The 25370-nt window shown below is 51.0% G+C and overlaps 1 protein-coding gene across 1 annotated transcript; it reads right to left on the bottom strand.

The window, feature by feature from the left end:
• Positions 1–5680: 5680 nt before the first annotated feature.
• On the bottom strand, positions 5681–25040 carry NUAK2 (NUAK family kinase 2). The gene is made up of 7 exons (XM_066261567.1): positions 24705–25040; positions 15493–15613; positions 12817–12968; positions 12398–12463; positions 9679–9798; positions 9050–9182; positions 5681–8022 (listed from the first exon to the last, which is right to left on the bottom strand). Exons 1-7 carry the CDS (start codon positions 24924–24926, stop codon positions 6959–6961), a joined length of 1878 nt encoding a protein of 625 aa, XP_066117664.1. The 5' UTR covers positions 24927–25040; the 3' UTR covers positions 5681–6958.
• Positions 25041–25370: the final 330 nt, after the last annotated feature.

Genomic DNA, 25370 nt, shown 5'->3' with positions numbered 1-25370 from the left:
AGCCAATCACAGCTGTCTTCCGAGATAACACCAAATTTTTATTGGATAATGCATAACATACACGGGTTGTTGTATGGCTCTCATCGAATTACATTTTGAAATATGTGGTGTTCATGGCTCTCTCAGCCAAAAAGGTTCCCGACCCCTGGTATATTGGGACAACACTCCAACCAATTGAGCTACCCAGCCAGGCCATTTGCTTATATGCTTTCTCTCAGCTCTCCAATTCAGTCCAGTTAAAATAAGCCTCACCCCGCCCCACCCCACCCAACTAAGATTTGACATCCCAGTGGCATGGATTTGAGGTCTAGTTTTTCCACTTGCTTGCTAGGCAAGTTATTTAAGTTTTTTTATTTTTTTAAAAATTTTTTAAAAATTTTTTATTTATTCATTTTAGAGAGGAGAGGGAGAGAGAGAGAGAGAGGAGAGACAGAGAGAGAGAGAGAGAGAGAGAGAGAGAGAGAGAGAGAAGGGGGAAGGAGCTGGAAGCATCAACTCCCATATGTGCCTTGACCAGGCAAGCCCAGGGTTTCAAACCGGCGACCTCAGCATTTCCAGGTCGACGCTTTATCCACTGCGCCACCACAGGTCAGGCAAGTTATTTAAATTTTTAAAATTTTATTGATTTTAGAGAAAGACAAAGGGAGAGAGAAAGAGAGAAACAGATTTGTTGGTCTACTTATTTATGCATTCATTGGTTGATTCTTTTTAAAAATTATTTTATTTTATTTTATTCATGTTCAGAGAGGTGAGAGAGAGAGAAAGAACGAGAGAGAAAGAAGTGAGGGAGGAGCAGGAAGCATCAACTCCCATATGTGCCTTGACCAGGCAAGCCCAGGGTTTTGAATCGCTGATCTCAGTATTTCAGGTTGACGCTTTACCCACTGCACCACCACAGGTCAGGCTCATTGGTTGATTCTTGTGCCCTGACCAGGATGGAACCCTCAACCTTGGTATATCAGGATGACGATAGTGAGCTACCAGCCAGGGCAGTTATTTTATGTTTTTGATTCAATTTCTTCTTCTATAATACGAGAATGACAAAAGATTGTATTAATGACGTAACACAATACAGTGCTTAATTCATATAAACACTTAATAAATGGTAGTCCCCTATTTTTATCTAAGTTGCAATTTTTCTTTTCCATCTTTCAAACTCCCCTTCCACATTATCTGAACTTATAATTTTTCTATTTAATTTTACTTATTTTTTAAATTGTTTTTTTTCAATTACAGTTGGACATACAATATTATATGTTTCAGGTGTACACTCCAGTGATTAGACATTATATAACTTATTATGTGCTCCTGATAAATCTCATACTCATCTGACATCATACATTGTTATTAGAATGTTATTCACTATATTCCCTATGCCGTGCTTTAACATCCCCATGACTATTCTGTAACAACCAATTTGTACTTCTTAATCCCTTCACCTCTTTCACCTGTCCCCGCAACAGCCCTCCCTTCTGGCAAGCGACAACATGTTCTCTGTGTCTATAATCTGTTTCTGCTCTGCTTGTTCCTTTATTCTGTTTTTTAGATTCAATCATCAATAGATATGTACTTATAGCCAGTTTGTTGTTCATATTTTTAATCTTTTTTTCTTCTTCTTAAAGAAGACCCTTTAATATTTCTTATAATGCTGGTTTGGTGGTGATGAGCTCCTTTCATGGTGATGAGCTTTTTCTTGTCTGGGAAGCTATTTATGTGTCCTTTGATTCTAAATGATAGCTTCTTTTTTGGTTGTAGGTCCTTGCTGTTCATCACTGTGAATATTTCTTGCCACTCCCTTCTGCAAAGTTTATGTTGCAAAATCAGCTGACAGTCTTTTTTTTTAAATTTTTAATATTGTTTATTTATTTTTAGAGAGAAAGGAGAAAGAGAGAGAGAAGTGGGGGAGGAGCAGGAAGCATCAACGCCCATATGTGCCTTGACCAGGCAAGCCCCGGGTTTTGAACTGGTGACCTTAGTGTTCCAGGTCGAAGTTTTATCTACTGTGCCACCACAGGTCAGGCATCAGCTGACAGTCTTATGGGAGCTTCCTAGTAGATAACTACGTAACTGCTTTTCTCTTGCTGCCTTTAAGAGTCTCTCTTTGTCTTTAACCTTTGGCATTTTAATTATGACATGTCTTGGTGTGGGCCTCTTTGGGTTCATCTTGTTTGGGACTCTCTGCACCTCCTGGACTTGTATGTCTATTTCCTTCACCAGGTTGGGGAACTTGTCCATAATTATTTTTTTCAAGTAGATTTTCATTTTCTTGCTCTATCTCTTCTCCTTCTAACAACCCATGATGCGAATGTTGGTATGCCTGAAGTTGTCTCAGAGGCTCCTTACATTATCCTTTTTTTTTTTTTTTTGGTTTCTTTTTACTTTTATGATTATTTTTCTTCTTCTTTATATTCCAAATTGCTGATTTGATTCTCAGCTCCATCTAGTCTACTGTTGATTCCTTGTAAATTATTCTTCATTTCAGTTAGTGTATCGTTTATTTTTGACTGGTTGTTTTTATAGTTTTCATATCCTTTTTTATGCTGTCAAAGTTCTCACTATGTTTATTGAGCATACTTAGAACCAGTGTTTTGAACTCTTGAACTCTGTACCTAGTAGATTACTTGTTTCTATTTTATTTAGATTTTTTATTTGTTTGTTTTTAGCGAGAGAGAGACAGGGACAGACAGACAGGGACAGACAGACAGACAGGAAAGGAGAGAGATGAGAAGCATCAACTTGTATTGAATAGTTGCGGCACTTTAGCTGTTCACTGATTGCTTCTCATATGTGCCTTGATGGGGAGGGGGGCTCCAGCTGAGCCAGTGACCCCTTACTTAAGCCAGTGACCTTGGGCTTCAAGTCAGTGATGTTTTGGCTAAGCCAGTGATCATGGGGTCATGTCTATGATCCCACAATCAAGCTGGTGAGCCATGCTCAAGCCAGATGAGGCCACACTCAAGCCAGCAACCTTGGAGTTTTGAACCTGGGTCTTCAGTATCCCAGGTCAACACTCCATCTACTGTGCCAACACCTGGTCAGGCTATTTAGTTCTTTTTTTGGAGTTTTGTTTTGTTCTTCCATTTGGGACATGTTTCTTTATCTCCTCATTTTGGCTGCCTCCCTGTGTTTGTTTCTATGTAGAAACTGCTGCATCTCCCAGGCTTGGTAGAGCGGTCTAATGTAGTAGGTGTCCTGTAGGGTCTGGTGGCTCAGCCTCCCTGTTCACCCAACCTGGGTACTGCAGATGTACCCCCCCTACTGTGGACTGTACAACCCTTCTGTTGTAGTTGAGCCTTGATTGGTGTTGGCATGTCATTGGGAGGCATGTACTTCCAGGCATATCAGTTGCAAGGACTGGCTGGGACCAGTGACCAGCATGGAGGGTCAGCTGTGCAGGGTAAGTAAGTCCCACAGAGCAAGACTTACTTCAGTGGGGCTCTGGGTCCCTCTGAGTCTGCCTCTTGAGTGTGTCACTTTTGGAGGTGGCTAGGTGGTACCTTGATGTGGTCTGAATCTGTCCACAAGATGTGCTGGCTTTGGGGCCTCCTAGGAGATGCAGACCAAGGTCAGCCACTGTTTGTGTTCTGCCTGGGGCCACCTGGCATGAGCTACAAAGCAATCTGCACTTGTGCTGGGCTTGGAGGTGCCCAGGCCAGGCCAACCTGTGAACTAAGACCAGCTGCTGCTAGTGCCAGGCCTGAGGCCACTTCGTGAGAAGTACAGGGTGAACTGAGGCCAGATGCTGCTTGTTTGAGAGATTTTAGGAAAATCTGAAGCATGAGCCAAGATAGGTCTAGAATGAAATCAGCTTGGATGAGCCCACAAGCTGGGTGTGATGGGGTCTCAGGAAATCATCAGGGCAGGATAAACAGTGTGAGCCAAGTTGATGGAGACTCAGATATGATGCCTACCTGCTGGCTCTGTGGAGGTGGGGGGCTCTCAGAAAAGGAACAATGGCTTCCACCAGCACTTTTGTTTGGCAGAAAGCTGCACCCCCACCCCCAGCTCTTGTCCTGATGCCAGACAATTTAGCTCCTCTCTATATGTCCCTGGTGCCTTTTGAACTGTTGTCCCAGCACTGGAACTCAGACGGAGTGAGTCCGAGTTCTATATATGGGCCCTTTAGGATGAACTGCCTGGGACTCCAGCAGCCCTGCCTCCCTCAGCCTCAATCCTTGCTGGTTTTTAGAGCCAACAATATAGGGACGTCTCTTCCTGGCGCTGGAACCCTGGGCTGGGGAGCCTGGTGTGGGGCTGGTACTCCTCGCTCCTCAGTGGGGACCTCTGTGGCTAAGAAATCCCTCCTGATTTTTATCTGCCACACACGTGTGGGTGTGGGATCAGCCCATTTTATCTCCACCCTTCCACAGGTCTCAATGTGGCTTCTTTCTTAAATCCTCATTTGTAGGACTTTGTTCAGCTAGATTTCAGGGTGTTCTGAATGATGGTTGCACTGTAGTTTAGTTGTAATTTTGAGGTGGCTGTGGGAGCATGTGAGTACCACGTTTACCTACCCCGCCGTCTTGACTGGAGGTCAAAATTTTGCTTATTTTTATGCATGCTACTTCGCTGTCCAATCCAATCTGCAGCCTCCTTGAGGATAAAATCTTATGTGTTGCGCCAGAGACGTAGCAGTTATCTTTGTCTTCCACAGAGCTGAGCATAGAAGAGGGCTGGATTCCTGAGTTGAATGAATAAAGTAGCACAGCCAACTCCACAGCTGAACTCTATGCTGCTTGAGTGTAAAACCTTCCCTTGTATTTTCCTGGTGTCCACCCAGAGTCCGGCCCAGAGCTCCAGACCTCAGTAGGACCTTAAAGATATCGGACCAAAATACTCCAGTTGTAGCCCGAGCAATTTGTGTGCTCTAGCATCTTGACCCTGTAGTTGCCTGGACATCTCCTATTCCCCAGACTCAGCAACTATGCTGGCTCTCCAGAAGCAGGGAGTGGGGAGGAAGGTCCAGATGTTCCTCCCCAGAAGGAGAGCAGGTGAGCTGTGGAGCAGGAGCTGACACTGGCCAGGACTGGGGATGCTTGGGGACCTGTGAACACTAGAAGGGAGTAGGGCATGGCGAGGCAGCCTGCTTGAAGCTGGAGCCAGCCAGCTGCTTGCCTGCACTTTGTCCTTATTCTCCCTTTCATCCCAGCCCTTGGAGCTCTGGAATTCCTTAAAGAAGCAGGTCAGCGGGCTGGGAATGCTCTGCTGGGGGTTGAGAGGCTCGGCCTTCGAGGGGGGGCATTCCAAACATTCCTTACTTCACTAGGGGTCAGGTGGTGGGGATGGTGGGAGGGGGGGAGCAGCTGCCCAAAGGGGATTCCTTTGGAGAGAGAATAAAGGCAGTGGGGGTGTCTTCAAGCAGCAGGCGCAAAACTGGATGGGGGAGGAACGGACGACGTATGGAAGGTTGGGGGCGGGGCCTACAATCTGAGAAGTGCAGTTCTCCCTTCAGTGCCAAAGGCAGGAAGAGCAAATTGGGACTTTCAGCCCAGGACCCTCCCACCTGTGTGTTTAACAGGGCAGACTGAGGAGGTACGTTGGGGAGCTTTATGGAGCTAAGAGCTGGGTGTTCCTTGTTTCGTTTTTATGAAGCAGGCTCTCTATTTCCCAGCAGGAGTGTGTAGTAAGAGAAGGCTCAAAGATCTGTGCCCTGCCTCCTCAAACGGAACAACAGACGCTATTTTCAATCACTGTTCTGGCTTTTAATGGAGTGTTTTTTTTTATGGCCACAGAGAAGGCAAGAGGGACCATCAGGTAGATGAATTAGGGCATGGATGGGGGAGCCAGAGACTCCCCCAGACAGTGCAACAGAACACGCAGCTTTGTAAAAGCCCCCCTCCCCACCTTCCCTGGGATCAGCAGGGAATCTCTGCAAAAATATTTCTCTGTACACAAAAGTTAGACGTATAGCGACTTTCCTGAACATAGTATTCACATTATTGAAAACAGCGAGATTCACTTTTTTAAGAACACAGAGCTCAAAACATAAATAGGACATTCTGAGGTCATAAAAACCCAGAGAGATAAACACATCCATTCTCAGTAGCAGGACTAGCTTGGAGGCTGGAGAGGTTCACAGAGCCTTTGCAGTTCCAGGTGGGGTCCAGAGGAAGCTGGGCCCCTGGAGATGAAGTCCAATAGCAGCCTGAGCCTTTTCAAGTCTGTTAGATTCATAGCAGCGACCCCAGGAGACTCGGGCCAGGTTTGGGGGCCAGGAAAGGGGAGAGAACCTTTGAGGAAAGGGACGTGTGTTCTTCCTGCGGGGAGACGAAGGAAGGGCATACCCTAGGAGACTGTTCCTAGGAGGTCCCAGGCACATTAGGAGTGTCCATGTTTCCGTTTTAGTGCCTGGTGGGGCTAGGAATGTGTATGTGAAGAGTTTCCCTCTCTACCTCGGCAGGAAGGCACCTTGCACAGAAGTACTCATTGCAATAAAGGAGATGGGGACTGATCAGAGTGCTCCTTCCCGATCTCTGTGGTCCTGCCATGTGTACCCGAAGCCGAGAACCTGGACTGGGCCATGGGTCTTCCCCTACCAGGCGTCCCCAAACTACGGCCCGCGGGCCACATGTGGCCCCCTGAGGCCATTTATCCGGCCCCCACCACACTTCCAGAAGGGGCACCTCTTTCATTGGTGGTCAGTGAGAGGAGCACTGTATGTAGTGGCCCTCCAATGGTCTGAGGGACAGTGAATTGGCCCCCTGTGTAAAAAGTTTGGGGACTCCTGCCTCTTTTCCCCTCTACTACCTTCTTGGTTCAACAGGGCTGAAGACATTCAACCTTCAATGTATTTCATTTGCCCATTTTTCCCATATTTGGCCCTCCTCAGGGCTAAACTGCAAACCATTTCAGTCTTCCGGGCTGGGATGCTGGTCCTAGGAGGCAGGAGAGGAGTCTCTCCTCAGGGTGTTGGCAGCTGTATCTCGGAGCCCACCGGGTGGGGCAATGCCCGCCACCCTCAGCTGAGCTTTGAGCAGCCCCCCAGTGCCTGTCGGTAGGCCTCCGTCACCTCCTGGCAGTCCGTCAGGGAAAAGCAGCTCTCTCCCAGGGAGTCCTGCCTCCAGCGCCTCAGGCCCCGGCTTCCAGGGCTCTCTGAGGGGGGCTCCTCAAGCCCCGTGAGGTTGTCCACAGACACACAGCCCCGCAGCAGGGGCTCGGGAAGCCGTTCAGGCAAGTCCAGCTGGTCAAAGGACTCTGAGGACAGGATGCTGTCCTCACTCACAGCCCCTGAGGGGCGGCTGGCCCGGGTTGGAGGGCGAGGCGAGGTCAGTTCATTCAAGGAGCCGAAGGCAGTGGGGGCTGTGAGTTCCAGGGCTGTGCGGGAGAACTTGCCGTTGTGTTTGAGGATGCCCTTGCGATGGTGGAGCAGCCCGGAAGCCGGGGGGGGCTTCTGCTCCACGGAGTCCCCACTCATAAACACGTCCCCTGCGTCCAAGAGCTCCCCGGACTCGCTGGGCTCAGGGGAGGAGTAGTAGCCGGACTCCCGCTGCCGAGACTTCTTGAGGATGCCCTTTCTGGGGAGCAGAGGGGCAGCCTGCCCTGGGCTCTCAGGGGCTGAGCCGAGCTCAGAGACCTCCCCTGCCCACTCCGAGAAGGCAGAAACCTTCTTCTTGAGAATGCCCTTTGGTAGCTTGAGGGTACCCTTGCCAGGGCGAGGGGAGGTGTCGTCGGCCGGGTCCCCCTGGAGAGACTGGGCCACGGCATTCTCCTTGCGGCACTTCTTGAGCGAATGCTGGCGCTCCAGGCTGGGGGCCATGCCCCCGCCTCCAGGAGCATGCTGCTTGAAGAAGCTGCATACCTTGGCCCCGTTCTCCAGGAGGGGGCGGGAGGACCGCCGGAGCCACTCAGCCATGGAGGCCCGGCCAGAGTCGCTGCCAGGGTGCCCGCCCTCAGGCAGGACCTCCTGCTGCCCCACGCGGGTGGCATAGCCCCAGTTGACCCACCAGTGACTGGCCACATCCTCCAGGGTGGCCCGGCGGGTGGGGTTCACCATTAACAGCCACCGGATCAGGCCACAGGCATCTGGAAGACAAAAACAAGGAGTTCAGATGGGCAGTCATGGGAACGGGCACCTGCAGTCCCTCTCACTGGCCTGCCCTTATCTGTGCTAAGATACCCCTCATTCCTCTCTGTCCACTCCCACCTAGAGCTGGCTCCGCACATGCCCTTGCCGGGCCAGCTCCCAGTCTCCAGCTTTCCTGGGCGGACTCTGCCAATTTCCTCCTCCATCCCATACCCCTTGGGACTCTGGACCGTCCATTAGCCTCGTTGTCTATGAGTGCATATCCTCATTCTCTCCAGAAACGCAACCTTCTGAGGGTGTGGACTGTGCTCAAGGGTAAGGCAAGGTTTTCACATCCTTCTTCTTGCCCACCTTTTTTTTTTTTTTTTTTTGTATTTTTCTGAAGCTGGAAACGAGGAGAGACAGTCAGACAGACTCCCGCATGTGCCCGATCGGGATCTACCCGGCACGCCCACCAGGGGCGACGCTCTGCCCCTCTGGGGCGTGGGGCAGAGGCCAAGGAGCCATCCCCAGCGCCTGGGCCATCTTTGCTCCAATGGAGCCTTGGCTGCGGGAGGGGAAGAGAGAGACAGAGAGGAAGGAGGGAGGGGGGTGGAGAAGCAATTGGGCGCTTCTCCTATGTGCCCTGGCCGGGAATTGAACCCGGGTCCCCCGCACGCCAGGCCGACGCTCTACCGCTGAGCCAACCGGCCAGGTCTTGCCCACCTTTTGAAAGAACAAAAGGGTTTCTAAGAATACGGCCAAAAACAGTAGAAAGTGAGACAACTGTAGCAAAGAGAATCTAAGTTAGACCTTAGGAAGCACTTCCCAAATATAATAAAGCATGCCCATAAGGGAAGGAAGAGATATTCCCTCCTTTTTCGGAGGGCACTGGATGGAGGCAGAGATGACCGCAGAAGGTGATGGAGGGCACTCTCATCTGCACTGGGTTGTCCTCTTCAGTCTACGCTACTGTTCGACTCCTGCCTTAGGAATTAGCTCAGGACACCCAGAGCCTGGACGAGCACACCCGTACCTCTCACTTACCTGAAGGTTTAGGTGGCGCCCGGTAGGCCCCGTCACTGATCTGTCTCACCAGCGTCTTATGGTCTTGCCCGTCGAAGGGCATGGTACCATGCACCAGGATGTACAGGAGAACACCCAGGGACCAGCTGTCCACCTGAGGGGGGGAGGCGATCAGTAAGGATGTTGGGGGGTTTCCAGCCCCACTTCCACAGCAGAGGAGAAAGGGGAGTGCACTGGGGAACTCAGAGGCCAGTGCACCCGGGGCCGCCGCCTTCTAGCATTCAGGTGCAAAGGAGTGATACAGGGGGACTGAGGCTCACGGGGAGAGGTGTTGCCAACCACCTCTCCTTGGCAGGGGTAGCCACAAACACAAGAGCAGTGGTGAAGTCACCCCTTTGGGGACAGGAGGGGTGGCTGCTAGGTGCCAGGAAACGTGTGAGAACCAGGAAGGTGAGAGGCACAGAACGAGACTAGTCAGGAGATAGAAGTTCTTGTTCCAGTTCTGCCACTCCTGGCTAGAGGTGGGTGGGTGGGGCTGAATTCTGTGCTCTGAGAAAGGGAACAACTAGAAAACTGGCTCACCTATCTCACGGGAGCTAAAGTCACAGGAAAAGGCTGAGGCAGGCTAGTTGTGGAGGGTGGACACTCACCTCTGGGCCTGTGTAGGGCTTCCCATTGACGATCTCGGGCGAGGCGTACAGGGGGCTCCCGCAGAACGTCTGCAGGAACTTGCCTTGGTGGTAGAGGTTGGAGAGGCCGAAGTCAGCAATCTGCAGGCGTGGGTCAAACATTGTAGGGGTCACGCCACAGTCTGGGCTGTTCTGCAGCTTTCAGACTGCCCCTACCAAGCCCTGGGGAAACCCAGGGCACAGCAGGGGGAGAGGGGACCCGTGACCCCCACCCCATCCTGGGCACTATCAACACAGCTCAGTCGCTGGAAGAAAAAGCCCTATGGAAGTGGTGTCGGTGGGCACTTAGGCAGAGGAGTGAGGGGGCTCCAGGTTCCCTGTTCCCCAGGCTCCTCTGCTCATGTACTCGACTCCAGTGGTTCCCAACCTTTTTTGGGCCATGGACCGGTTTAATGTCAGAAAATATTTTCACAGACCGGCCTTTAGGGTGGGATGGATAAATGCATAAAATAAAATTATGCGACCAGTGTAAAAACTGTGGTATTTTAAAATATAATTGTCCAACTTACGAGACAAGCGTCAAGAGTGAGTCTTAGATGGATGTAACATGTACATGACGGGAATCTGGTCATTTTTAAAAAATAAAACACCGTTCAGACTTAAATATAAATAAAACGGAAATAATGTAAGTTATTTATTCTTTCTCTGCGGACTGGTACCAAATGGCCCACGGACCGGTACCGGTCCACGGCCTGGGGGTTGAGGACCACTGTTGTACTCCAGGCATGCACTCTCCTGCCCATGCAGCCTGCTGACCCAGCAAGCCCACCTCCCCTGGAAGCCCTCCACTGTCCTGCGGTCTCCTTCTTCTACAAAGTCTCTGCTTATCAGTTCTGTCTCCTCATATTGCCAGATCAATATGTTCTTTGTGCTGACCTGTCCCTATTCCTCCTGCAGCTCCTAGCAGAGATGTGGCCCATGGATGGGACTCAATGGGAAGGTCAGTCAGATGGAGAGGGAGAGGTAACATCTCGTGCCAATGTCATGACCGTCAGAAGCGTGCCACCTCAGCTCTGATTAGCCACGCCAGGCTGGGCTGTACTTCCTAGCAAAGAGCTTGTCTATCCCCACACTGGGCATGAGCACGGGGTCAGCCCCGTATGTATGAGAAGCAAAGGTGAAGGCAGAACAAAGATCACGGTTATAGCCCAGAGGGAATCTTCTCACAGGACTTTCTGAGCCAGCTATCACTGACACCTGGCCTCAGGAGGCCCCAGCCCATCTTCTTGTCCCTCAGCGAGACCCTTTCCCCAACTCTCCTCAGAGGCTGAGGCCAGTGTCCTGCTGCTCCTGACCTCTTTACCCCCAGCAGAGTCATGTGTGCCTAGGGTGGAGAGGGCCTCTGTTTATGAAACTGGCTCCTTCGTTTATGGTTTTATTGGCCTCTTATCGAGCAGTTACCAGTTGAAGCCCATAATGAGGCAGGTGATTGGTGCAGATGGGAAAGTTCGTGCTTGTCCAGGCTGTATACGTTTATTGGCTCTGACCCCCACCCCCCATACCACAGCATCAAAGCGAACCCCACCTGCTCCGGGAATTGGCTGGGAAAAGGGAATGAACTCAGTGCCAGGGCGCCTCTAAGCTCGGGTCAGGGGCCACTGGAGAAGGCACTATGTCCTGAGTTCAGGAAGATTCTGAGGTTCTAAGTGCAGTCCCTTCCAGGCATGTGCAGGGGCCGGCCTGGCCATCACCCTATTCTAGCTCTGAGATCTGAGTTTATTTCTTTTCTTTTCTTTTTTTTCTGAAGTGAGAAGCAGGGAGGCAGAGACAGACTCCAGCATGTGCCTGACCCGGATCCACCAGCATGCCCACCAGGGGGTGATGCTCTGCCCATCTGGGGCATTGCTCCTTTGCAATAAGAGCCATTCTAGTGCCTGAGGCAGAGGCCACGAAGCCATCCTCAGCGCCCGGGCCAATTTTGCTCCAATGGAGCCTTGGCTGCAAAAGGGGAAGAGAGAGACAGAGAGGAAGGAGAGGGGGAGGGGTGGAAAAGCAGATGGGTGCTTCTCCTGTGTGCCCTGGCTGGGAATTGAACCCGGGACTTCCACACACCGGGCTGACGCTCTACCACTGAGCCAGCCAGCCAGGGCTCAGTGTGCACTTCTTATACCTAAGTTTAACTGTGTAGGCACGGGAAATCAGAGGCAGCAAAGGTGCACTGGAATGCTTGGTCTTTGGGGAAAGGTGCCAAAAGGCTACCTAATTGAAGCAGATTAAAGTGTGCCTGTGTATGTGCACATGTGCGCGTGTGTGCATGTGCGCGTGTGTGCATGTGTGCGTGTGTGCATGTGCGCGTGTGTGCATGTGTGCGTGTGTGCATGCACACAGGCAGGGAGCACTCAGGCCGTGGCCCTCTCCCTGCCAGTCCCAAGACTGAGCAAAAGCTGACCATAGGTCTAGACTCCTGTCAGCCTCGTGATGACAAGAGCACTGGTCGGGGGGTCAAAAGACCTTGGCTCAGCCTCTCACTAGCCATAGAACCTTATTATGCAAAGACACCTCTTATTTTGAGGCCTTGGTTTTCCACCCATAAAATAAAGTGGGAACCAACATGTAAGTTGGAGCTTTGCTTGACTCCCTCTGGAACCCCCTAAGGGGGTTGTCCAGAGACTTGGCTAGGCACAGTGAAAGAAGGCTGGGGAGGAGTAGGGGAGCTCTGGAAACAAGAAGTGGAGCTCACCTTGATGTTTCCATTGGCATCTAGGAGGATGTTCTCCAGTTTGAGGTCCCGGTGGACAATCCCATTCTGGAAGAGGGAGGGAGGAGGTCAGGCAAGGCCCCCAGAGAGGAAGGGCATGATGGCCTCGTCTGGAAAGCGAGGCAAACACAAAAGGGGCCAGGTAAGGGAGCATAACTAGGCTGGGAATACCCCTCTTTGTTGGGATGAAGCATAACAAGCCACAGGCCCTTCCATCCCTGGCCAAGGGACTGGACGTCAGAGACACGGGCACTCCGCAGGCTGAGAGGCCGGAACCGAGCCTTGCCTCTGCTTTGTCTCCCCGTGTGATTCCTGGACAAGTCACGGAATCTCCTTGGCTCAGACCAGCCCCGGAGCCCAGGACCACCTCTCAGAACAGGGCCGGGCAGGGAGCAGCTCACCTGGTGGCAGTAGTGCACAGCGGAGACGATCTGCCGGAAGAAATGGCGGGCCTCGCGCTCCGTGAGCCGCTGACGCTCGCTGATGTAATCATACAAGTCGCCCCGGCTGGCATACTCCATGACGATCACAATCTTGCGGCTGTTCTCAAACACTGGGGAAGAATAAGTGGGACATCAGGCCCCCCAGAATATACTGCTTCCCCTGGGGCCACAGGCCTCTCCCTGGCCCCGGACCAGATACCTCTCCCTCTAGGACTCCCCTCCAGGAAGATGTCTGCTGCTGGGGCAGACGGGGGGCGAAGTAAGGGCAGGAGAAGGGCCTCTGAAGCTCTCAATATCTTCCAGTAGCAATGAGTTAAGGCTAAGGGAACTAGCTCACCCTCCCTCTCCTTGGAGTTCCAGCTTGTGAGGATTTTTAAAACTACCCTGCGAGTTTCCAGGAGGGCAGAGACATCGCTGGATGAGAATAAAAAGGCTGGTTCAGAATTTGGTGCTCTTTTGTTTCCTGACCTAGGGCAAATATTTCCTAGATCCATCGGTAAGAATGTAGGTTTGAATCCTGGCCCCATCACTTACTACCTGGGTGACCTCGGCAACTCATTCAACCAGGGGGCCTCAGTTTCCTTATTTGAAGTGGATGAGAACAATGGCAAACCCTTAGGGCTGGGTGAGAACTAGATAAAATTAGTGAACGCGCTGGGGCTGGCTGAGCAAGCTGGCAGGCGGGCTGATACAAGCAGGCGCTCAGTAAATGGTATCCACGGTTATATTTATCACCAGCATCCTCATATATAATAATAATAATATATATAATAATGCCCATAAAATGCCTGCCTTTGGGATCAAAAGAAGAATAAAAGTATATGCAAATGGTTTGTATACTATAAAGTACAAGGGAGAGATGAGATATTTATCTCCCCCGACGCCCTTGACTTCCTGCCCGGAGTACTGCTGGGGCCTTGTGCACAGAAGCAATCAATAAATATTTGGTAATTAATTGACTGTCTGGGCTTCTGGCAGTCAGCCTGGCCCATCTAGCTCATCAACACGTGAGGAGGGACCCTCTTGCCCCTCAGACCTTGTCCTGGCTCCAGCCCCCCGGGAAAGGTGGGGAATGACTCGTTCACCAAGCTGCCCTTTCAGCTGGGTGTGTGTCAGAACACGTTTGTCCCTGACGTTGCATCTTTGTGTCAAACAGGTCCTAGGAGTCTGGCTTGCTCGGCCAGCCTGAGCTACTGCTGTCTAGGTATGAGGCTGTGAGAAGGAGCTGAGGGAGGCTCCTTCTCCCGGGAGGAGTCTCAGCTCCCGGGCAGTTGGATACAAGGCCAGGAGGATTGAGGTTTCTCCCAGGGGAGCAAGAGTGCCTGGCTGAGCCTCTACCCCTGTGGTTCTCCATCTCTTTGCAGCTTTTGTGCCATGAAATTGGGGGTCAAGAACCAGCACATCTGGACAGCAGCTAGGTTAGAGGTCAACCCTCCCCCCCCCCGCCGTCCATACCTCCTGAAGGCTGTGCAGGGTGGGGACAGGTCGGGGGAGCCCTGCCATATACACAGTAAGTGCAATGGCCCTACATCTGCTGAGTCTGAAGGGGAAGGGGAAGCCACAGCCTGAGCTTCAAAGCTCAGTTCCCAGACCTGGCTAGAGAGGTGGGTATGGGACATGCACATGCGTGCGCACACACCAGTCACCACGCTCGGCCTGGTTTAACCAATACTCTGCCATGCCCACTCTTCCCTGGGGGGATCCACAGAGATCCCATTAGCTTTCTCAGCTACTTGCCTGGGCTCCTCATAGGAAAGGCTCAAGCTACAGGGCTATGTCGTCGGCTCTGCCCTTAGTCTTCCTATGAAGAGAACTCAAGAGAGAAGACTTCTCTCATGCTTCCCACCAGAAATATTCAGATAGAGGGCAAAGCCACAGGCTCCCTTCCTTCCTTTTACTGCTCTCCCTTGGTTCCCATCTAAGTGATATTATGTGAAGGCTGGAAGCAGACAGTTGTGTGAGGAAGGGTGCTCCGTTTCCCTGGGCACCCTCTCTTGCTCACTTTGTTGTCTGGGGCACAGGGGACGGGGCGGCTGGAGTGGAAAGCTGATGTCAGAGCAGGAGGAGGCTGAGCAAGAATAAGGAGAGGAGAGGTGGGAGCCAGCCCCATGGCAGGAATGACTCAGGGTACAGGGCGGACCCTTGGAGGCTGGCTCTTAGCTCCGTGCACCTGACACAGGGGCATGTCTCTGGGTGTTTCATCTTCCCCTGCATTGCTGAGCATCTCACTGGGTTGGAGAGGTAGTGTTCGAGGATGGAGAGCCTAACAATAACAACAAAAAGCCTACAACGCGCCAGTTCCTCCCAGGAGCTGAGCACTCGGTGACATTTAATCTGACCTTTGCAATTAACTACCCTGGGACGTAGGTGGGATTACCCCATTTTACAAATGAGGAACTGGGGCCCACTCAGAGATGAAGCTGAATAGTTGCCCAATTCATACAGCTGAATTTTAAATTCAGCTTTTGTCTAACGCCAAAGCCTGTGTCTCTTTTATTTCTTTGGATCATCTGTTCTGACTGCTCCTACACACACATACACACACACTCACACATGCATGTATGCACACACATGCATGTGCGTATGTGTATGCACACACACTCACTCCCAGATTCAAATACCCCGCCTCTGTACCTTCATGGATGACAATGATGTGAGGGTGGTTGAGTGACGACATGATCTCAATCTCTCGCCTAATGTGCATCAGATCTTGCTCATCTTTAATTTTGTCTTTCCGGATTGACTTGATGGCCACCTGGGAACAGAGAATGCTGGAGAGTGAGGAGGAAGGTCTGGCAGGTAAAGGTGTCCCAGAGGACACTCTCAAAAGTCCTGACTCAGGTCTGCCTGCAGCTGCTGCAAAGGCCACAGGATGCATCCAGAGAAGCTACTCTGTCCTTCACCAGGGAAGGTGGCAGAGAGGCTGAGGAGTACCTTCTCTAGAAAGCGTTCCCATCTGGGTTAGGTGCAGTCCACGTAGCAGGAAGGACTAAGGACCAATGACCATATTCACAATTCACAGCTAAACATGGAAGGTAACAACTCTTCGGAAGGCTGATGTTTTATGATTTACACAACAAGTTTACCATCCTACACCTCAAGGACAAAAATTTGCTCACCATTGCATCCCTGATGCCAAGCATAGAGCCCGGCACACAGGAGGCACTAAATAACCATCTGGTGCATTAGTTAGTTAATTTGCCCTCACAACAGCCCTGGGAGGCAGGCAAAGAAAGAATCATCATCCCCATTTATAGGTGAGGAGACTGGTACCCGGAGAGGTTAAATGACCTGCTCAGTCATACTGTCATTCACTAGCACAGACATGGATGAACCCTGACAACATTATACTAAGTGAAATAAGCCAGACACACAGGCCAAATGTTGAACAAGTCTACTGACATGAGGTGACCAGAATAGGAAAATGCACAGGACAGAAAGCAGTGCAGAGGCTACCAGAGGAGGGGGAAGCAAGAAGGACAGCTGTTGTTTAGCTATTGTTTAGTGGGTACAGAGAGCTTCTCTCTGGGGTGAGGAAATGATGAGAAATGCATAGTGGTGATGGTTGCACAGCACTGTAACTATACTTAATGTTGCCGATTTGTGTATTTAATTTTTTTTTTTTGGTATTCATTTTTAGAGAGGAGAGAGAGAGAGACAGAGAGGAGAGAGAGACGGGAGGGGGGAGCTGGAAGCATCAACTCCCATATGGGCCTTGACCAGGCAAGCCCAGGGTTTTGAACCAGCGACCTCAGCATTTCCAGGTCAACGCTTTATCCACTGTGCCACCACAGGTCAGGCCCGAATTGTGTATTTAGAATGCTCAAAATGGTGAATTTTATGTTAAACATATTTTACCACAAGATTTTTTGTGTGTGTGGAAAAAAAGCACCAGTCTCTTCAGGAAAAAAAAATGTTCCTCTCCCAGCAACAAACAAAAAAACCACTAGACAGGCACACAGAGTCCTCTGGGCTTTGCTGTCTTGTCTGTAAAGGTGAAAATATCATCAAGGGATTAAAGGCCCCAGCTGGTCTGTGTGGTGGGTTCAGGAAGGGTGGGGCAAGGAAGAGGAAATGAAGAAGGAGATGCCAAGATGCCTGTTAAGCAAAGCTCTTGAAGATGGAGGGGTCTCCATCCCTTTCTCTGCCTCATCCCACTTAAGGCCAAGGTGGCAGAAAGGGGAGAAGTGGAACCGTGCAGGCTGTGTGTGTGTGCATGTGTGTGCACGTGGTGTGGAGAACTGGGCCCTCCTCTGTCACTGTCCCCACGGGCAAGGCCCACCCTTCTCAGAGCCTCAGTTTTCAGTGAAACAAACAGGCTGAACAAAGATGTCTGAGGTGACTTCCTGCTCCGACGCTGTGACATGAGCCACGCAGATGCTCCTGCCATGCTGGTGTTAGGTGTTGGACAGGGGTGGGAATCACAGGGCTGGTTAGTTCCTATCAAGTCTTGTCCAGGGACACGATGGTAAATACAAGACTTCCTCTTCATGAGAGACAGGCAAGTTATGAAAAATCTGAAGGCACAGATTGAGGTAAACAGCTCCTCATTCAATTTCCCAGGAGGGTTTGCCTCGCCTAGACGTACAAAAGGAGACAGAAAAAAGGAACCCACTTCTGGAAGGGAGGGGCCTCGAATCCCCCTTTCACAGGACTCTGGAGGCAGACAATGGCTTCCTGCTCACAGGGACAGTGGACAAGAATGCGGAACAGCCATAATCCCGTAAGAGGAGCTGCTCTCCGTGCCCAGGGCCCGGTCACCCCGGCAACGGGCCAGAGATGCCCTCCACCCCACTCCTCCCCTGGAGCTGCGCCTGTGAAAGAGGGGAGGCCCAGCTCTCCGCCTTCTCTGAGCAGGGCAGGGAGGACAATGGCAGCTGGAGGGACAATCACCATGGAGCCTCCCCTAAAGATGCTGTTGAGGCTGCAGCTGCAGGGACTCTCTTTGTGCTTCGGTGCCTTCTGCTCCAAACCACCCTCAGGAGCTGAGCAGAGAAATCCCTGATTCAGAGTTGGACAGGGGGTGGGCATGGGGCCGACGGGGCTGGCTGCCTCCTTCAGCGCTGGGAATTCAGCCTGGAGCGTGGGCCCTGCACGTCTCTGTCTCCCGGAAGGCAGGATTATGGGCTAGTTCTTTTCCCGCTAAAATTTTTCATTCGAATGATCAGACAATGGATAAAGTACTATGAGTTCTACAGATAAAGGGCCATAAAAACTGTATTAACAGATAGTAAAAAATCACATATAAATCACATATCTAGATAGTGAAACAGAACTATTTGAGAGCTTAAGACACACATATATGCAAAAACTAAGCACATCTTGGATGTATAATTGTATGTACACAAAGATATATACACTAAATAAATCATCCTAGGCTTAGGAGACAGAGATCTAAAAAAGACAAGACCCTGGCCTGACCTGTGGTGGCGCAGTGGATCAAGCGTTGACCTGGAAGGCTGAGGTCGCCGGTGTGAAACCCTGGGCTTGCCTGGTCAAGGCACATACGGGAGTTGATGCTTCCTGCTCCTGCCCTGCTTCTCTCTCTCTCTGTCTCTTTCTCCTCTCTCTAAAATGAATTCATAAAACCTAAATTAAAGAAAAAAGACAAGACCTAAAAGAAATGAGGCCTTTCCAAAATAAAAGGGTCTGAGCAGTGCTAGGAGTCTCTGCATGGATACTGGGTACACAAGTCAAACTTTGAGATGCATTTATTTCAAATGGAAGCCTAGGACTTCAATCAATGAACAGTTCCATCCTCCTGTAAGCTTATGCTCTGGTCTCAGGGGGCTAGGTCAAGGACCCTCAATTACCCATATTTGGTCCTAGGAGAGCACAGCTTGGCTGGCACTACCCAGAAAAGAAAGAAATGATGTCATCAGGCCTCCACCAGTCCCTAAACAGGTGACAGACAAGTAGAGAGATGTGCCACTGCTGCCCAAACAAGCTCCCCGGGACAGGCTCCTCACGACCTGCTGGCTAGCCTAGTAGATTAGATATGGCAAACGCTCAGGCCTAGACAGAGCTCTGCACACAAAAGGACTCAACAGCTGTTTACCGGTGAACACAAATCACAGACTAGATATTTACTGCTTAAGTCATTGGGCTGATCCCTGACTGATGGGACCGGTGCCCCCACGGGACTTTCTGTTTCTCTTCCTAGGCATGGGTGGAGAGTCAACCTCTGTTACGAGCACTAATTTTGAGGGAACTTTGATCCCATCTGCAAGATAGTTGAGCAACCACTCTCTAGAATATAAATATACTGACTAGAGCCAAGGAGGAGGGTAACAATTGCTGAATGGATCACCCAGAGGTAGAGAAACCATATGCCCGGAGACAATCCCGGGTCATCCCAATATAATTACTAATAGTGACCTCTTTCTCTCCAAAGTGCCCAGGTTTAGACGATATATTATATGGCCCCCTTACTCAGAGGGAACAGGGAACCCAGGCACAACAATGATATTAATGTAAATGTGAACACCAGAGCCGAGGACTGGGTGGCAAGAGCCCAGGTGTCTCATCCGCATTTGCCACTGCGGAACTATGCAGCTCAAGCAGGCCACTTAGTGATCTGCTGAACTGGTCTGGCTGGTTTCAATATCCTCATCTGAGAAATGAAAGGTCATTTATTCTCCAAACATCTGCTGAACACCTACTATGTGCCTGGTGCTATTTTAGGGATTTAGACAAAAGTTGGACAGTCCCTGAACCAAGGTCCTCAGTCCAGTGGGAGTACTGGCAGTTAAATCAACTCCAGCGTAGTGTGATGGACGTGACAGTTGAGGTCCGCCTGCCAGGAGCACTGGAGAGAGCTTTCTTGTCTGTTGGAGCAGGGAAAATCACCTCTGGGAGAAATCTTTGTTTTAGAGCTTGAGGGATGAGTGGAGTTTGCTAAGCTGAGGGGGTCGGCTAGGGAGGGGCAAACAGGGGCATTCCAGGCAGAGAGAAATGTCGGAGCAAAATCCAGAAAGAAAGGAACCATTCACAAATCTGCACATCAGGATCTCTAAGCTCCCTTCCAAACACTAGTATTCTCTGCTGAGAGTCTTCAGAAATGGGTCACCTGCTACTATGCCAGGAGGGTGCTAGCCAAGGATTGTTCTAATGAGCTTGTTCAGAGGCCCCATGCTATATCTATGTTAACCTGCTAGAGCAGAATTCCTACTGATACTGGCCCATAGATCTTCTTGCCCTCCTGTTGGAAAGGCAGCAGGGCTAACTCCCTATGCCATTCTGCAAATAGCCAGCACTGAAGTGCAGAAAGGTGCACTGACTCTTCCAAGGTTTCCTGATACATCAAGGCAGAGTCAGAATCCACGAGGGAGGAGTGTTGCCTGGAGAAGCTGTCACCTCAGAAGACAAAAGATCCTTGCAGATGGAACTGCTTGCCTCTAGCTCCCTGCCTCCTGCCCCCGGAGAAGGGAATGCCCCACACCCTGCCTTGGGCCAAGCTCTACAGTACCACCAGCCACCCCCATCCCACTTATACAAACACACTGGAGAGATGGGTGCTGGGGTTCAACTGGTTAAACACTTATGCCTACACACGCCCCCCACCAACTCAGATCAGGAAGGATCTGGACTCAGGAGAGGATGGTAGAAAGGTCTTAGAAAAACAAGATGAAAAGTACTGGCTCCAGGTCCCAGGAAAGAGGGTGCAAGCTGGACATCTCTGGTCATAGCTATTGCCAGGAGCTGGAGCCAAAGCCCTTGACTCCTCTCTGGCCTTTCACAGAGCAGCTGCCATCTGGGAGGTAGGGCAAGGAGATGGAGGATGACCCATTTAGATAATGGAGGAGTGGTTGGGCTGTGCTGGGCTAGCCTGGGCAGAGTGAGAATGGGCGCAGGGTGTGGGGGCTCCCCATCCCACCAAGCTCGCCAGAGAACCAGGCAGGGAGAGGAACAGGCTCCAGGAATGAGGGGAGTCGGAGCTGCTTCCCTAAGCCCCATGCTGTGCTCACCCCTCCTGACCACTCTGCCAGGTTGCTGGGCAAGGCACTTCCCTGCCCAGCCCTCTTGTGTGGTTTGGCCAGAGCCCAAGGACAAGAGTCGCCGGCAGCTGGAGCCTCCCTCGCTGTCCTGGAGCTGGCAGGTGCAGGAGGAGCTGGGAGGGCAGCCTCAAGCAGAAGAGGCCTTTGGCGGCGGGCCAGGTGAGAGCCCTTCTCTGGAGCAGGGGCTGAAGGAGAGACTAGGACTTTGAACAAAGCAGAGACCAAAGTGACTAGGCTAAAGAAAGCTGAACACAGCCCATTTTTCTGCGCAGGGCAGAACAGACCCAGGACGGATGCTGCCAGGAGAGGGCAGGGCCTAGTCAAAGCAGCCTAGCTGGGATAACACTGTGTGTCAGCTAGTGTGCTCAGCACTTTACATATATCCTCTTATTGAATCCCAGGAGAATACCATGGGGTAGGAATTATTATGATCCCCACTTTACAGATAAGGGAACTGAGATAGAGAGGTCACATAGCTGGGGAGCCGCAGAGGCAGGATTTGAACTCTCGCAGTCTGACTCTGAGCTGAGCAGCCTTCCTGACAAGGTAAAAACCAGGAACATAGTGTAGTTCATCCACCCAGGATCCCTCGACATAGACAGTGTGTGTATGTGTGGCAGCCGGTGCTCAGTGACTCCTCCAGCCCTCAGCACTGCCTGAAGCTGAGAATGGTGGCTGGAGCTGACGGCTGGGATAACAAAGCACTGAGGCAAGTCTGGGTCAACTGAAGGCCAAGTCCCAGACCAAGGCTTAGTATTGGTCATCCTGGACGTGGGGTGGTCAAATCTAGGGCCTATGTTGCAGGCATGCCACTAGCCAGCCATAGGACAAATCATGTCCTCTCTCTGGGCCTCAGTTTCCCCATCTGTCAATGAAGGAATAAGACCATCACAGTCATTTTCAAATCCGAAAAAAGCTACCTACTATATATAAGACAGATCCACTCCTGCCCCAGATCACTATCCACTTGGGTGGCCCTCACGTTCCTCATGGAAACCCTCGGAGGTAAGACTTCCACGCGGATCATCCTGAAGGCTTTGGTGGACTTTACCAGCAGGTGTTTTTCTCTTTAGGGGGAGGAGTCAGGGAGCTGGACGAGTCACAGGAGGAAATGTCATTTGGATAGCAGGAATGTACTTGGAGACTAGAAGATCCAGAGCAAATATTTGTTTTTCCTTTGATGCCCTCCTGGAGTAGCCATTAGACCTGCCCACCTGCCCCTGTTCTGAACAATCCCATCTGTCCCCTGATAATCTCATTTGGGCAGGTTGGGAAGGGTAAATGTTCTGGAAAAGTGGAAAGAAGATGGGATGGGAGTCACCCAGCAGGCCTTCCTCTGAATCTGGCCCCCACCAACACTCCCCGTTCAGTATGAGGGAGGTCCTGGGAAGCTCCCACATCCCTCTCTCCCACTGAAGATCCCAAGTCACCAGGCCGGTCTCTCTTCAGGGAAGACAGTGAAGAAGCAGGAATGAGGGTGGGTGGGGAAGAGGAATCCTCTCTAGAATTGAGAAACCATTAGCACAGCAGGCAGCTGCTCTCCAAGGAGAAGGGAGACCCTGAGCAAGTTCCCAGAAAAGGCACAGGATGGTCTGTGGACCAGGGAGCTTCAGAACAGGTTCCATTCCTGCTGATCTTGGCTCCCTGCATACAACAAAAGACAGGAGCAAGGGAGTACCTTCTGAATTGTGTTCTGATGTAATAAGAATTGGAATCCCCGCCTATAGCCACTGAGGTTTGAAAACTGAAAGCTAGCTGGTTTATCTCATTCTAGAATCAATGGGATCTCTCTCTCTCTCTCTTCCTCCCTCCCTCTCTCTCTCCTACATGTAGTGACCTAGGTCAAGAGACTGATTGTATCTCTAAACTTAAATCTCAGTTTCCCAGTTTCTGGGCCCTGCTGGGCCCCATAACACAATCTGCCCCCCATGAGCAGCTATTTTCTAGCTAAGCCCCAGACAAAGCCTGGGCCCAGCAGTCTGAAGCCTGCAGCCTCACTAGGCCCTTATACTTTACAGAAAGAGAAAGAAAAGGAAAGCCAGGAAGTACATAATTGCCCAATAGCTGTAACCTGGCAGCGGGCAACAGGGGACCGTGCCAGGCATTAGCAGGAAAAACATACTCGGTCCTATTGATGGGGCAGTAAATCCATCCCCTTTTGCCAGCATCCACTCTCCTTCACCAATGAAATGACTTCTCGAATTTCAAACCAGCTACTGGCTGCTAAAGTAAACAATCTGGGGAGGCAACTGCAGTCATAGCTGATAGGGCAAACCACAGACACACATACACACACAAACACACACACACACAGTCACACAAACACTGTGCTTGCACACGTCTCACAACCAGCACCCAACTGGACTTGTGAAGACAATCCCTATACCACCTGTCCTAAAAGGCTTGTTAAAATAATACAGATTACTTGGCCCCATCCTAGATTTTCACAATAAAATCCTCTGGGTGTGGAACCAGAGAAAAGTATTTTAAACAAGCACACAAGGTGATTCCTACGCACATTAAACTCGAGTTTGAGAACCACTGTTAGCTAACTTTCAGCAAACCAGCCATCCTTTCAGGGCTGACTTTTCCAGGCATAAATGGCAGTTCTCACTGTGGGTTCTTCCTCTCAGGGACAACTTAAATTCACATTTGCATCTCATTCAATCCTCATAGCAGCTTGTGAGGGAGGCTATGCTTCCCTATTTTTACAGAAGGGGAAACTGAGAGTACAGAGTGAATTAATTCCTCAAGGTCCCACAGATTACTACTATTACTACTCCATGTACACACACACACACCAAATTAACAGAACACTAAGCCCTGGCCAGGCAGCATAGCTGGTTAGAGCATCGTCCAGAGACACCAAAGTTAGGATTCCATCCTGGTCAGGACACATACAAGAATCAACCAATGAACACTGGCCTGATAACTCGGTTGGTTAGAGCATTGTCCTGATATGCAAAGGTTGTGGGTTTGATCCCCAGTCAGGACACATACAGGAACAGACTGATGTTCTCTCTATTTTTCTCTCTCAAATTAATAAACTTAAAAAAAGAAAGAAAGAAAAAAAGAATCAACCAGTCATAAATAAGTGGAACAACAAATTGATGTTTCTCTCTCTCTTCCATCCCTCTCTAAATAAAATTGTTTTGTTTTGTTTTTTTAATCGAATGAATAAACAGGACATGTTCCTGAAAAGGCCGCACACGCAAAGGTATCTTGGGGCATACTGGACCTTTTACCAGAGTCTGATTTCACATTTCCCAGAATAAAAAACATCATACTGAAACTTCGATCACTCTTAGAGCTAGAAAGGACTTAAGTGTCCAACCCACCCCCACTCCATCCCTGTGTAGATTTCCATAGTGTGCTGGCTACCAGACTAATAGAACTGAGTTGAGAACTGGACACCTCATTCATTCATTCAAACACACACATTTACTAAACCCCTACTATGAACAGGTGCCTTCTACTTCCTCTTCACATTCCGCTCTATTGGAAGTCTGTTCCAAGCAAAATAAACTTAAGTTTCATCTTTAGAGAGCCCTCTCATCTCAAGACAGGTCGTTATTTGTCTTCTAGGCACTGCACACACAGTCGGCCTCACTTATTGGTCATCATCACATGCTGTCTGGTGTTGTTGGGGTTCTCAGGTCCACAATCATTGTCCCTGCGATCGTGGAAAGACATATCTGCAATAAACACCACGCCCGCCGCCTAACCCCCCGCAGCCTCAGCTAGGTAAAGAATGAACGGGACCACTTCTCGGAGCAAGGCATTAATTAGCCCCCGGCCCAGCCCCAAGCAGCCCGGCCAGCCGGCGCCGCGAGAGGGAAGCGCACTCACCAGGCGCCCCGAGCTCTCCCGCGCCTTCTTCACTTTGCCGTAGGTGCCCTTGCCCAGGGTCTCCAAGAACTCGTAGCGGTGCCGCAGATTGTGCTTGTGGTGGTGACGCTTCACCGCCTGCTTCTTCATCAGAGGCTTGGGCGACTTGAGCCCGTCGGTCAGGGCGGCGGTCGCCGCCGAAGGAGCCGGGCTGGGGCGCCGGGAGAAAGCCAGTGACTCCATGGCGAGCCGGAGCTGAGAGAGGGCGGAGTGGGGACCGGCTGCGGGGATAAAGCTAAGGCCACACGTCCCGCAACCAGCACGGGTACCCACAGCCGCCCCGCAGCGCGCGCCCAGGCGCCGATTTCCAACTTGTTATAAAAGCCCGGAGCCAGAGGCCCTGGCCACACCCCCCGCGCCCATTGGCCTGCTCGCCGGCTACGCGTGCTGGGGTCGCCCCCATTGGCTCGCCCAGGCCTCCGGCCCCGCCTTCCCTCCTCTGCACAGCTCGGTAAGGTGTCAATGGTTCCCGCCCACCCCCTACCCCACACCCCTCGCCCCCCCAGGGACAGGCAGGGGGACTAAAGGACACTACTAGAGGCAGCTTGTGGGTTGTCTGGAAACTTTGAGAGGCCCTGAAACTGTTTTTGCCTCTTGAGTGGCCCTTGGTCCTGGTTAGAGCCACCT

The sequence above is a fragment of the Saccopteryx bilineata genome, chromosome 2 (genome assembly GCF_036850765.1).
Source record: "Saccopteryx bilineata isolate mSacBil1 chromosome 2, mSacBil1_pri_phased_curated, whole genome shotgun sequence".
Taxonomy (NCBI): domain Eukaryota; kingdom Metazoa; phylum Chordata; class Mammalia; order Chiroptera; family Emballonuridae; genus Saccopteryx; species Saccopteryx bilineata.
Note: the sequence above shows the minus strand (reverse complement) of the source record. Positions and strands in the feature narration are given on the sequence as shown.

Bases quoted from the DNA above. Each gene is read 5' to 3' on its own strand.
- NUAK2 (XM_066261567.1), bottom strand. From the start codon at position 24,926: ATGGAGTCACTGGCTTTCTCCCGGCGCCCCAGCCCGGCTCCTTCGGCG. The intron at 15,614-24,704 runs GTGAGTGCGCTT...CTCTGTTCCCAG, and splicing joins GGGAGAGCTCGGGGCGCCTG to GTGGCCATCAAGTCAATCCG. The intron at 9,183-9,678 runs GTGAGTGTCCAC...TCCCCCCCTCAG, and splicing joins AGCCCTACACAGGCCCAGAG to GTGGACAGCTGGTCCCTGGG.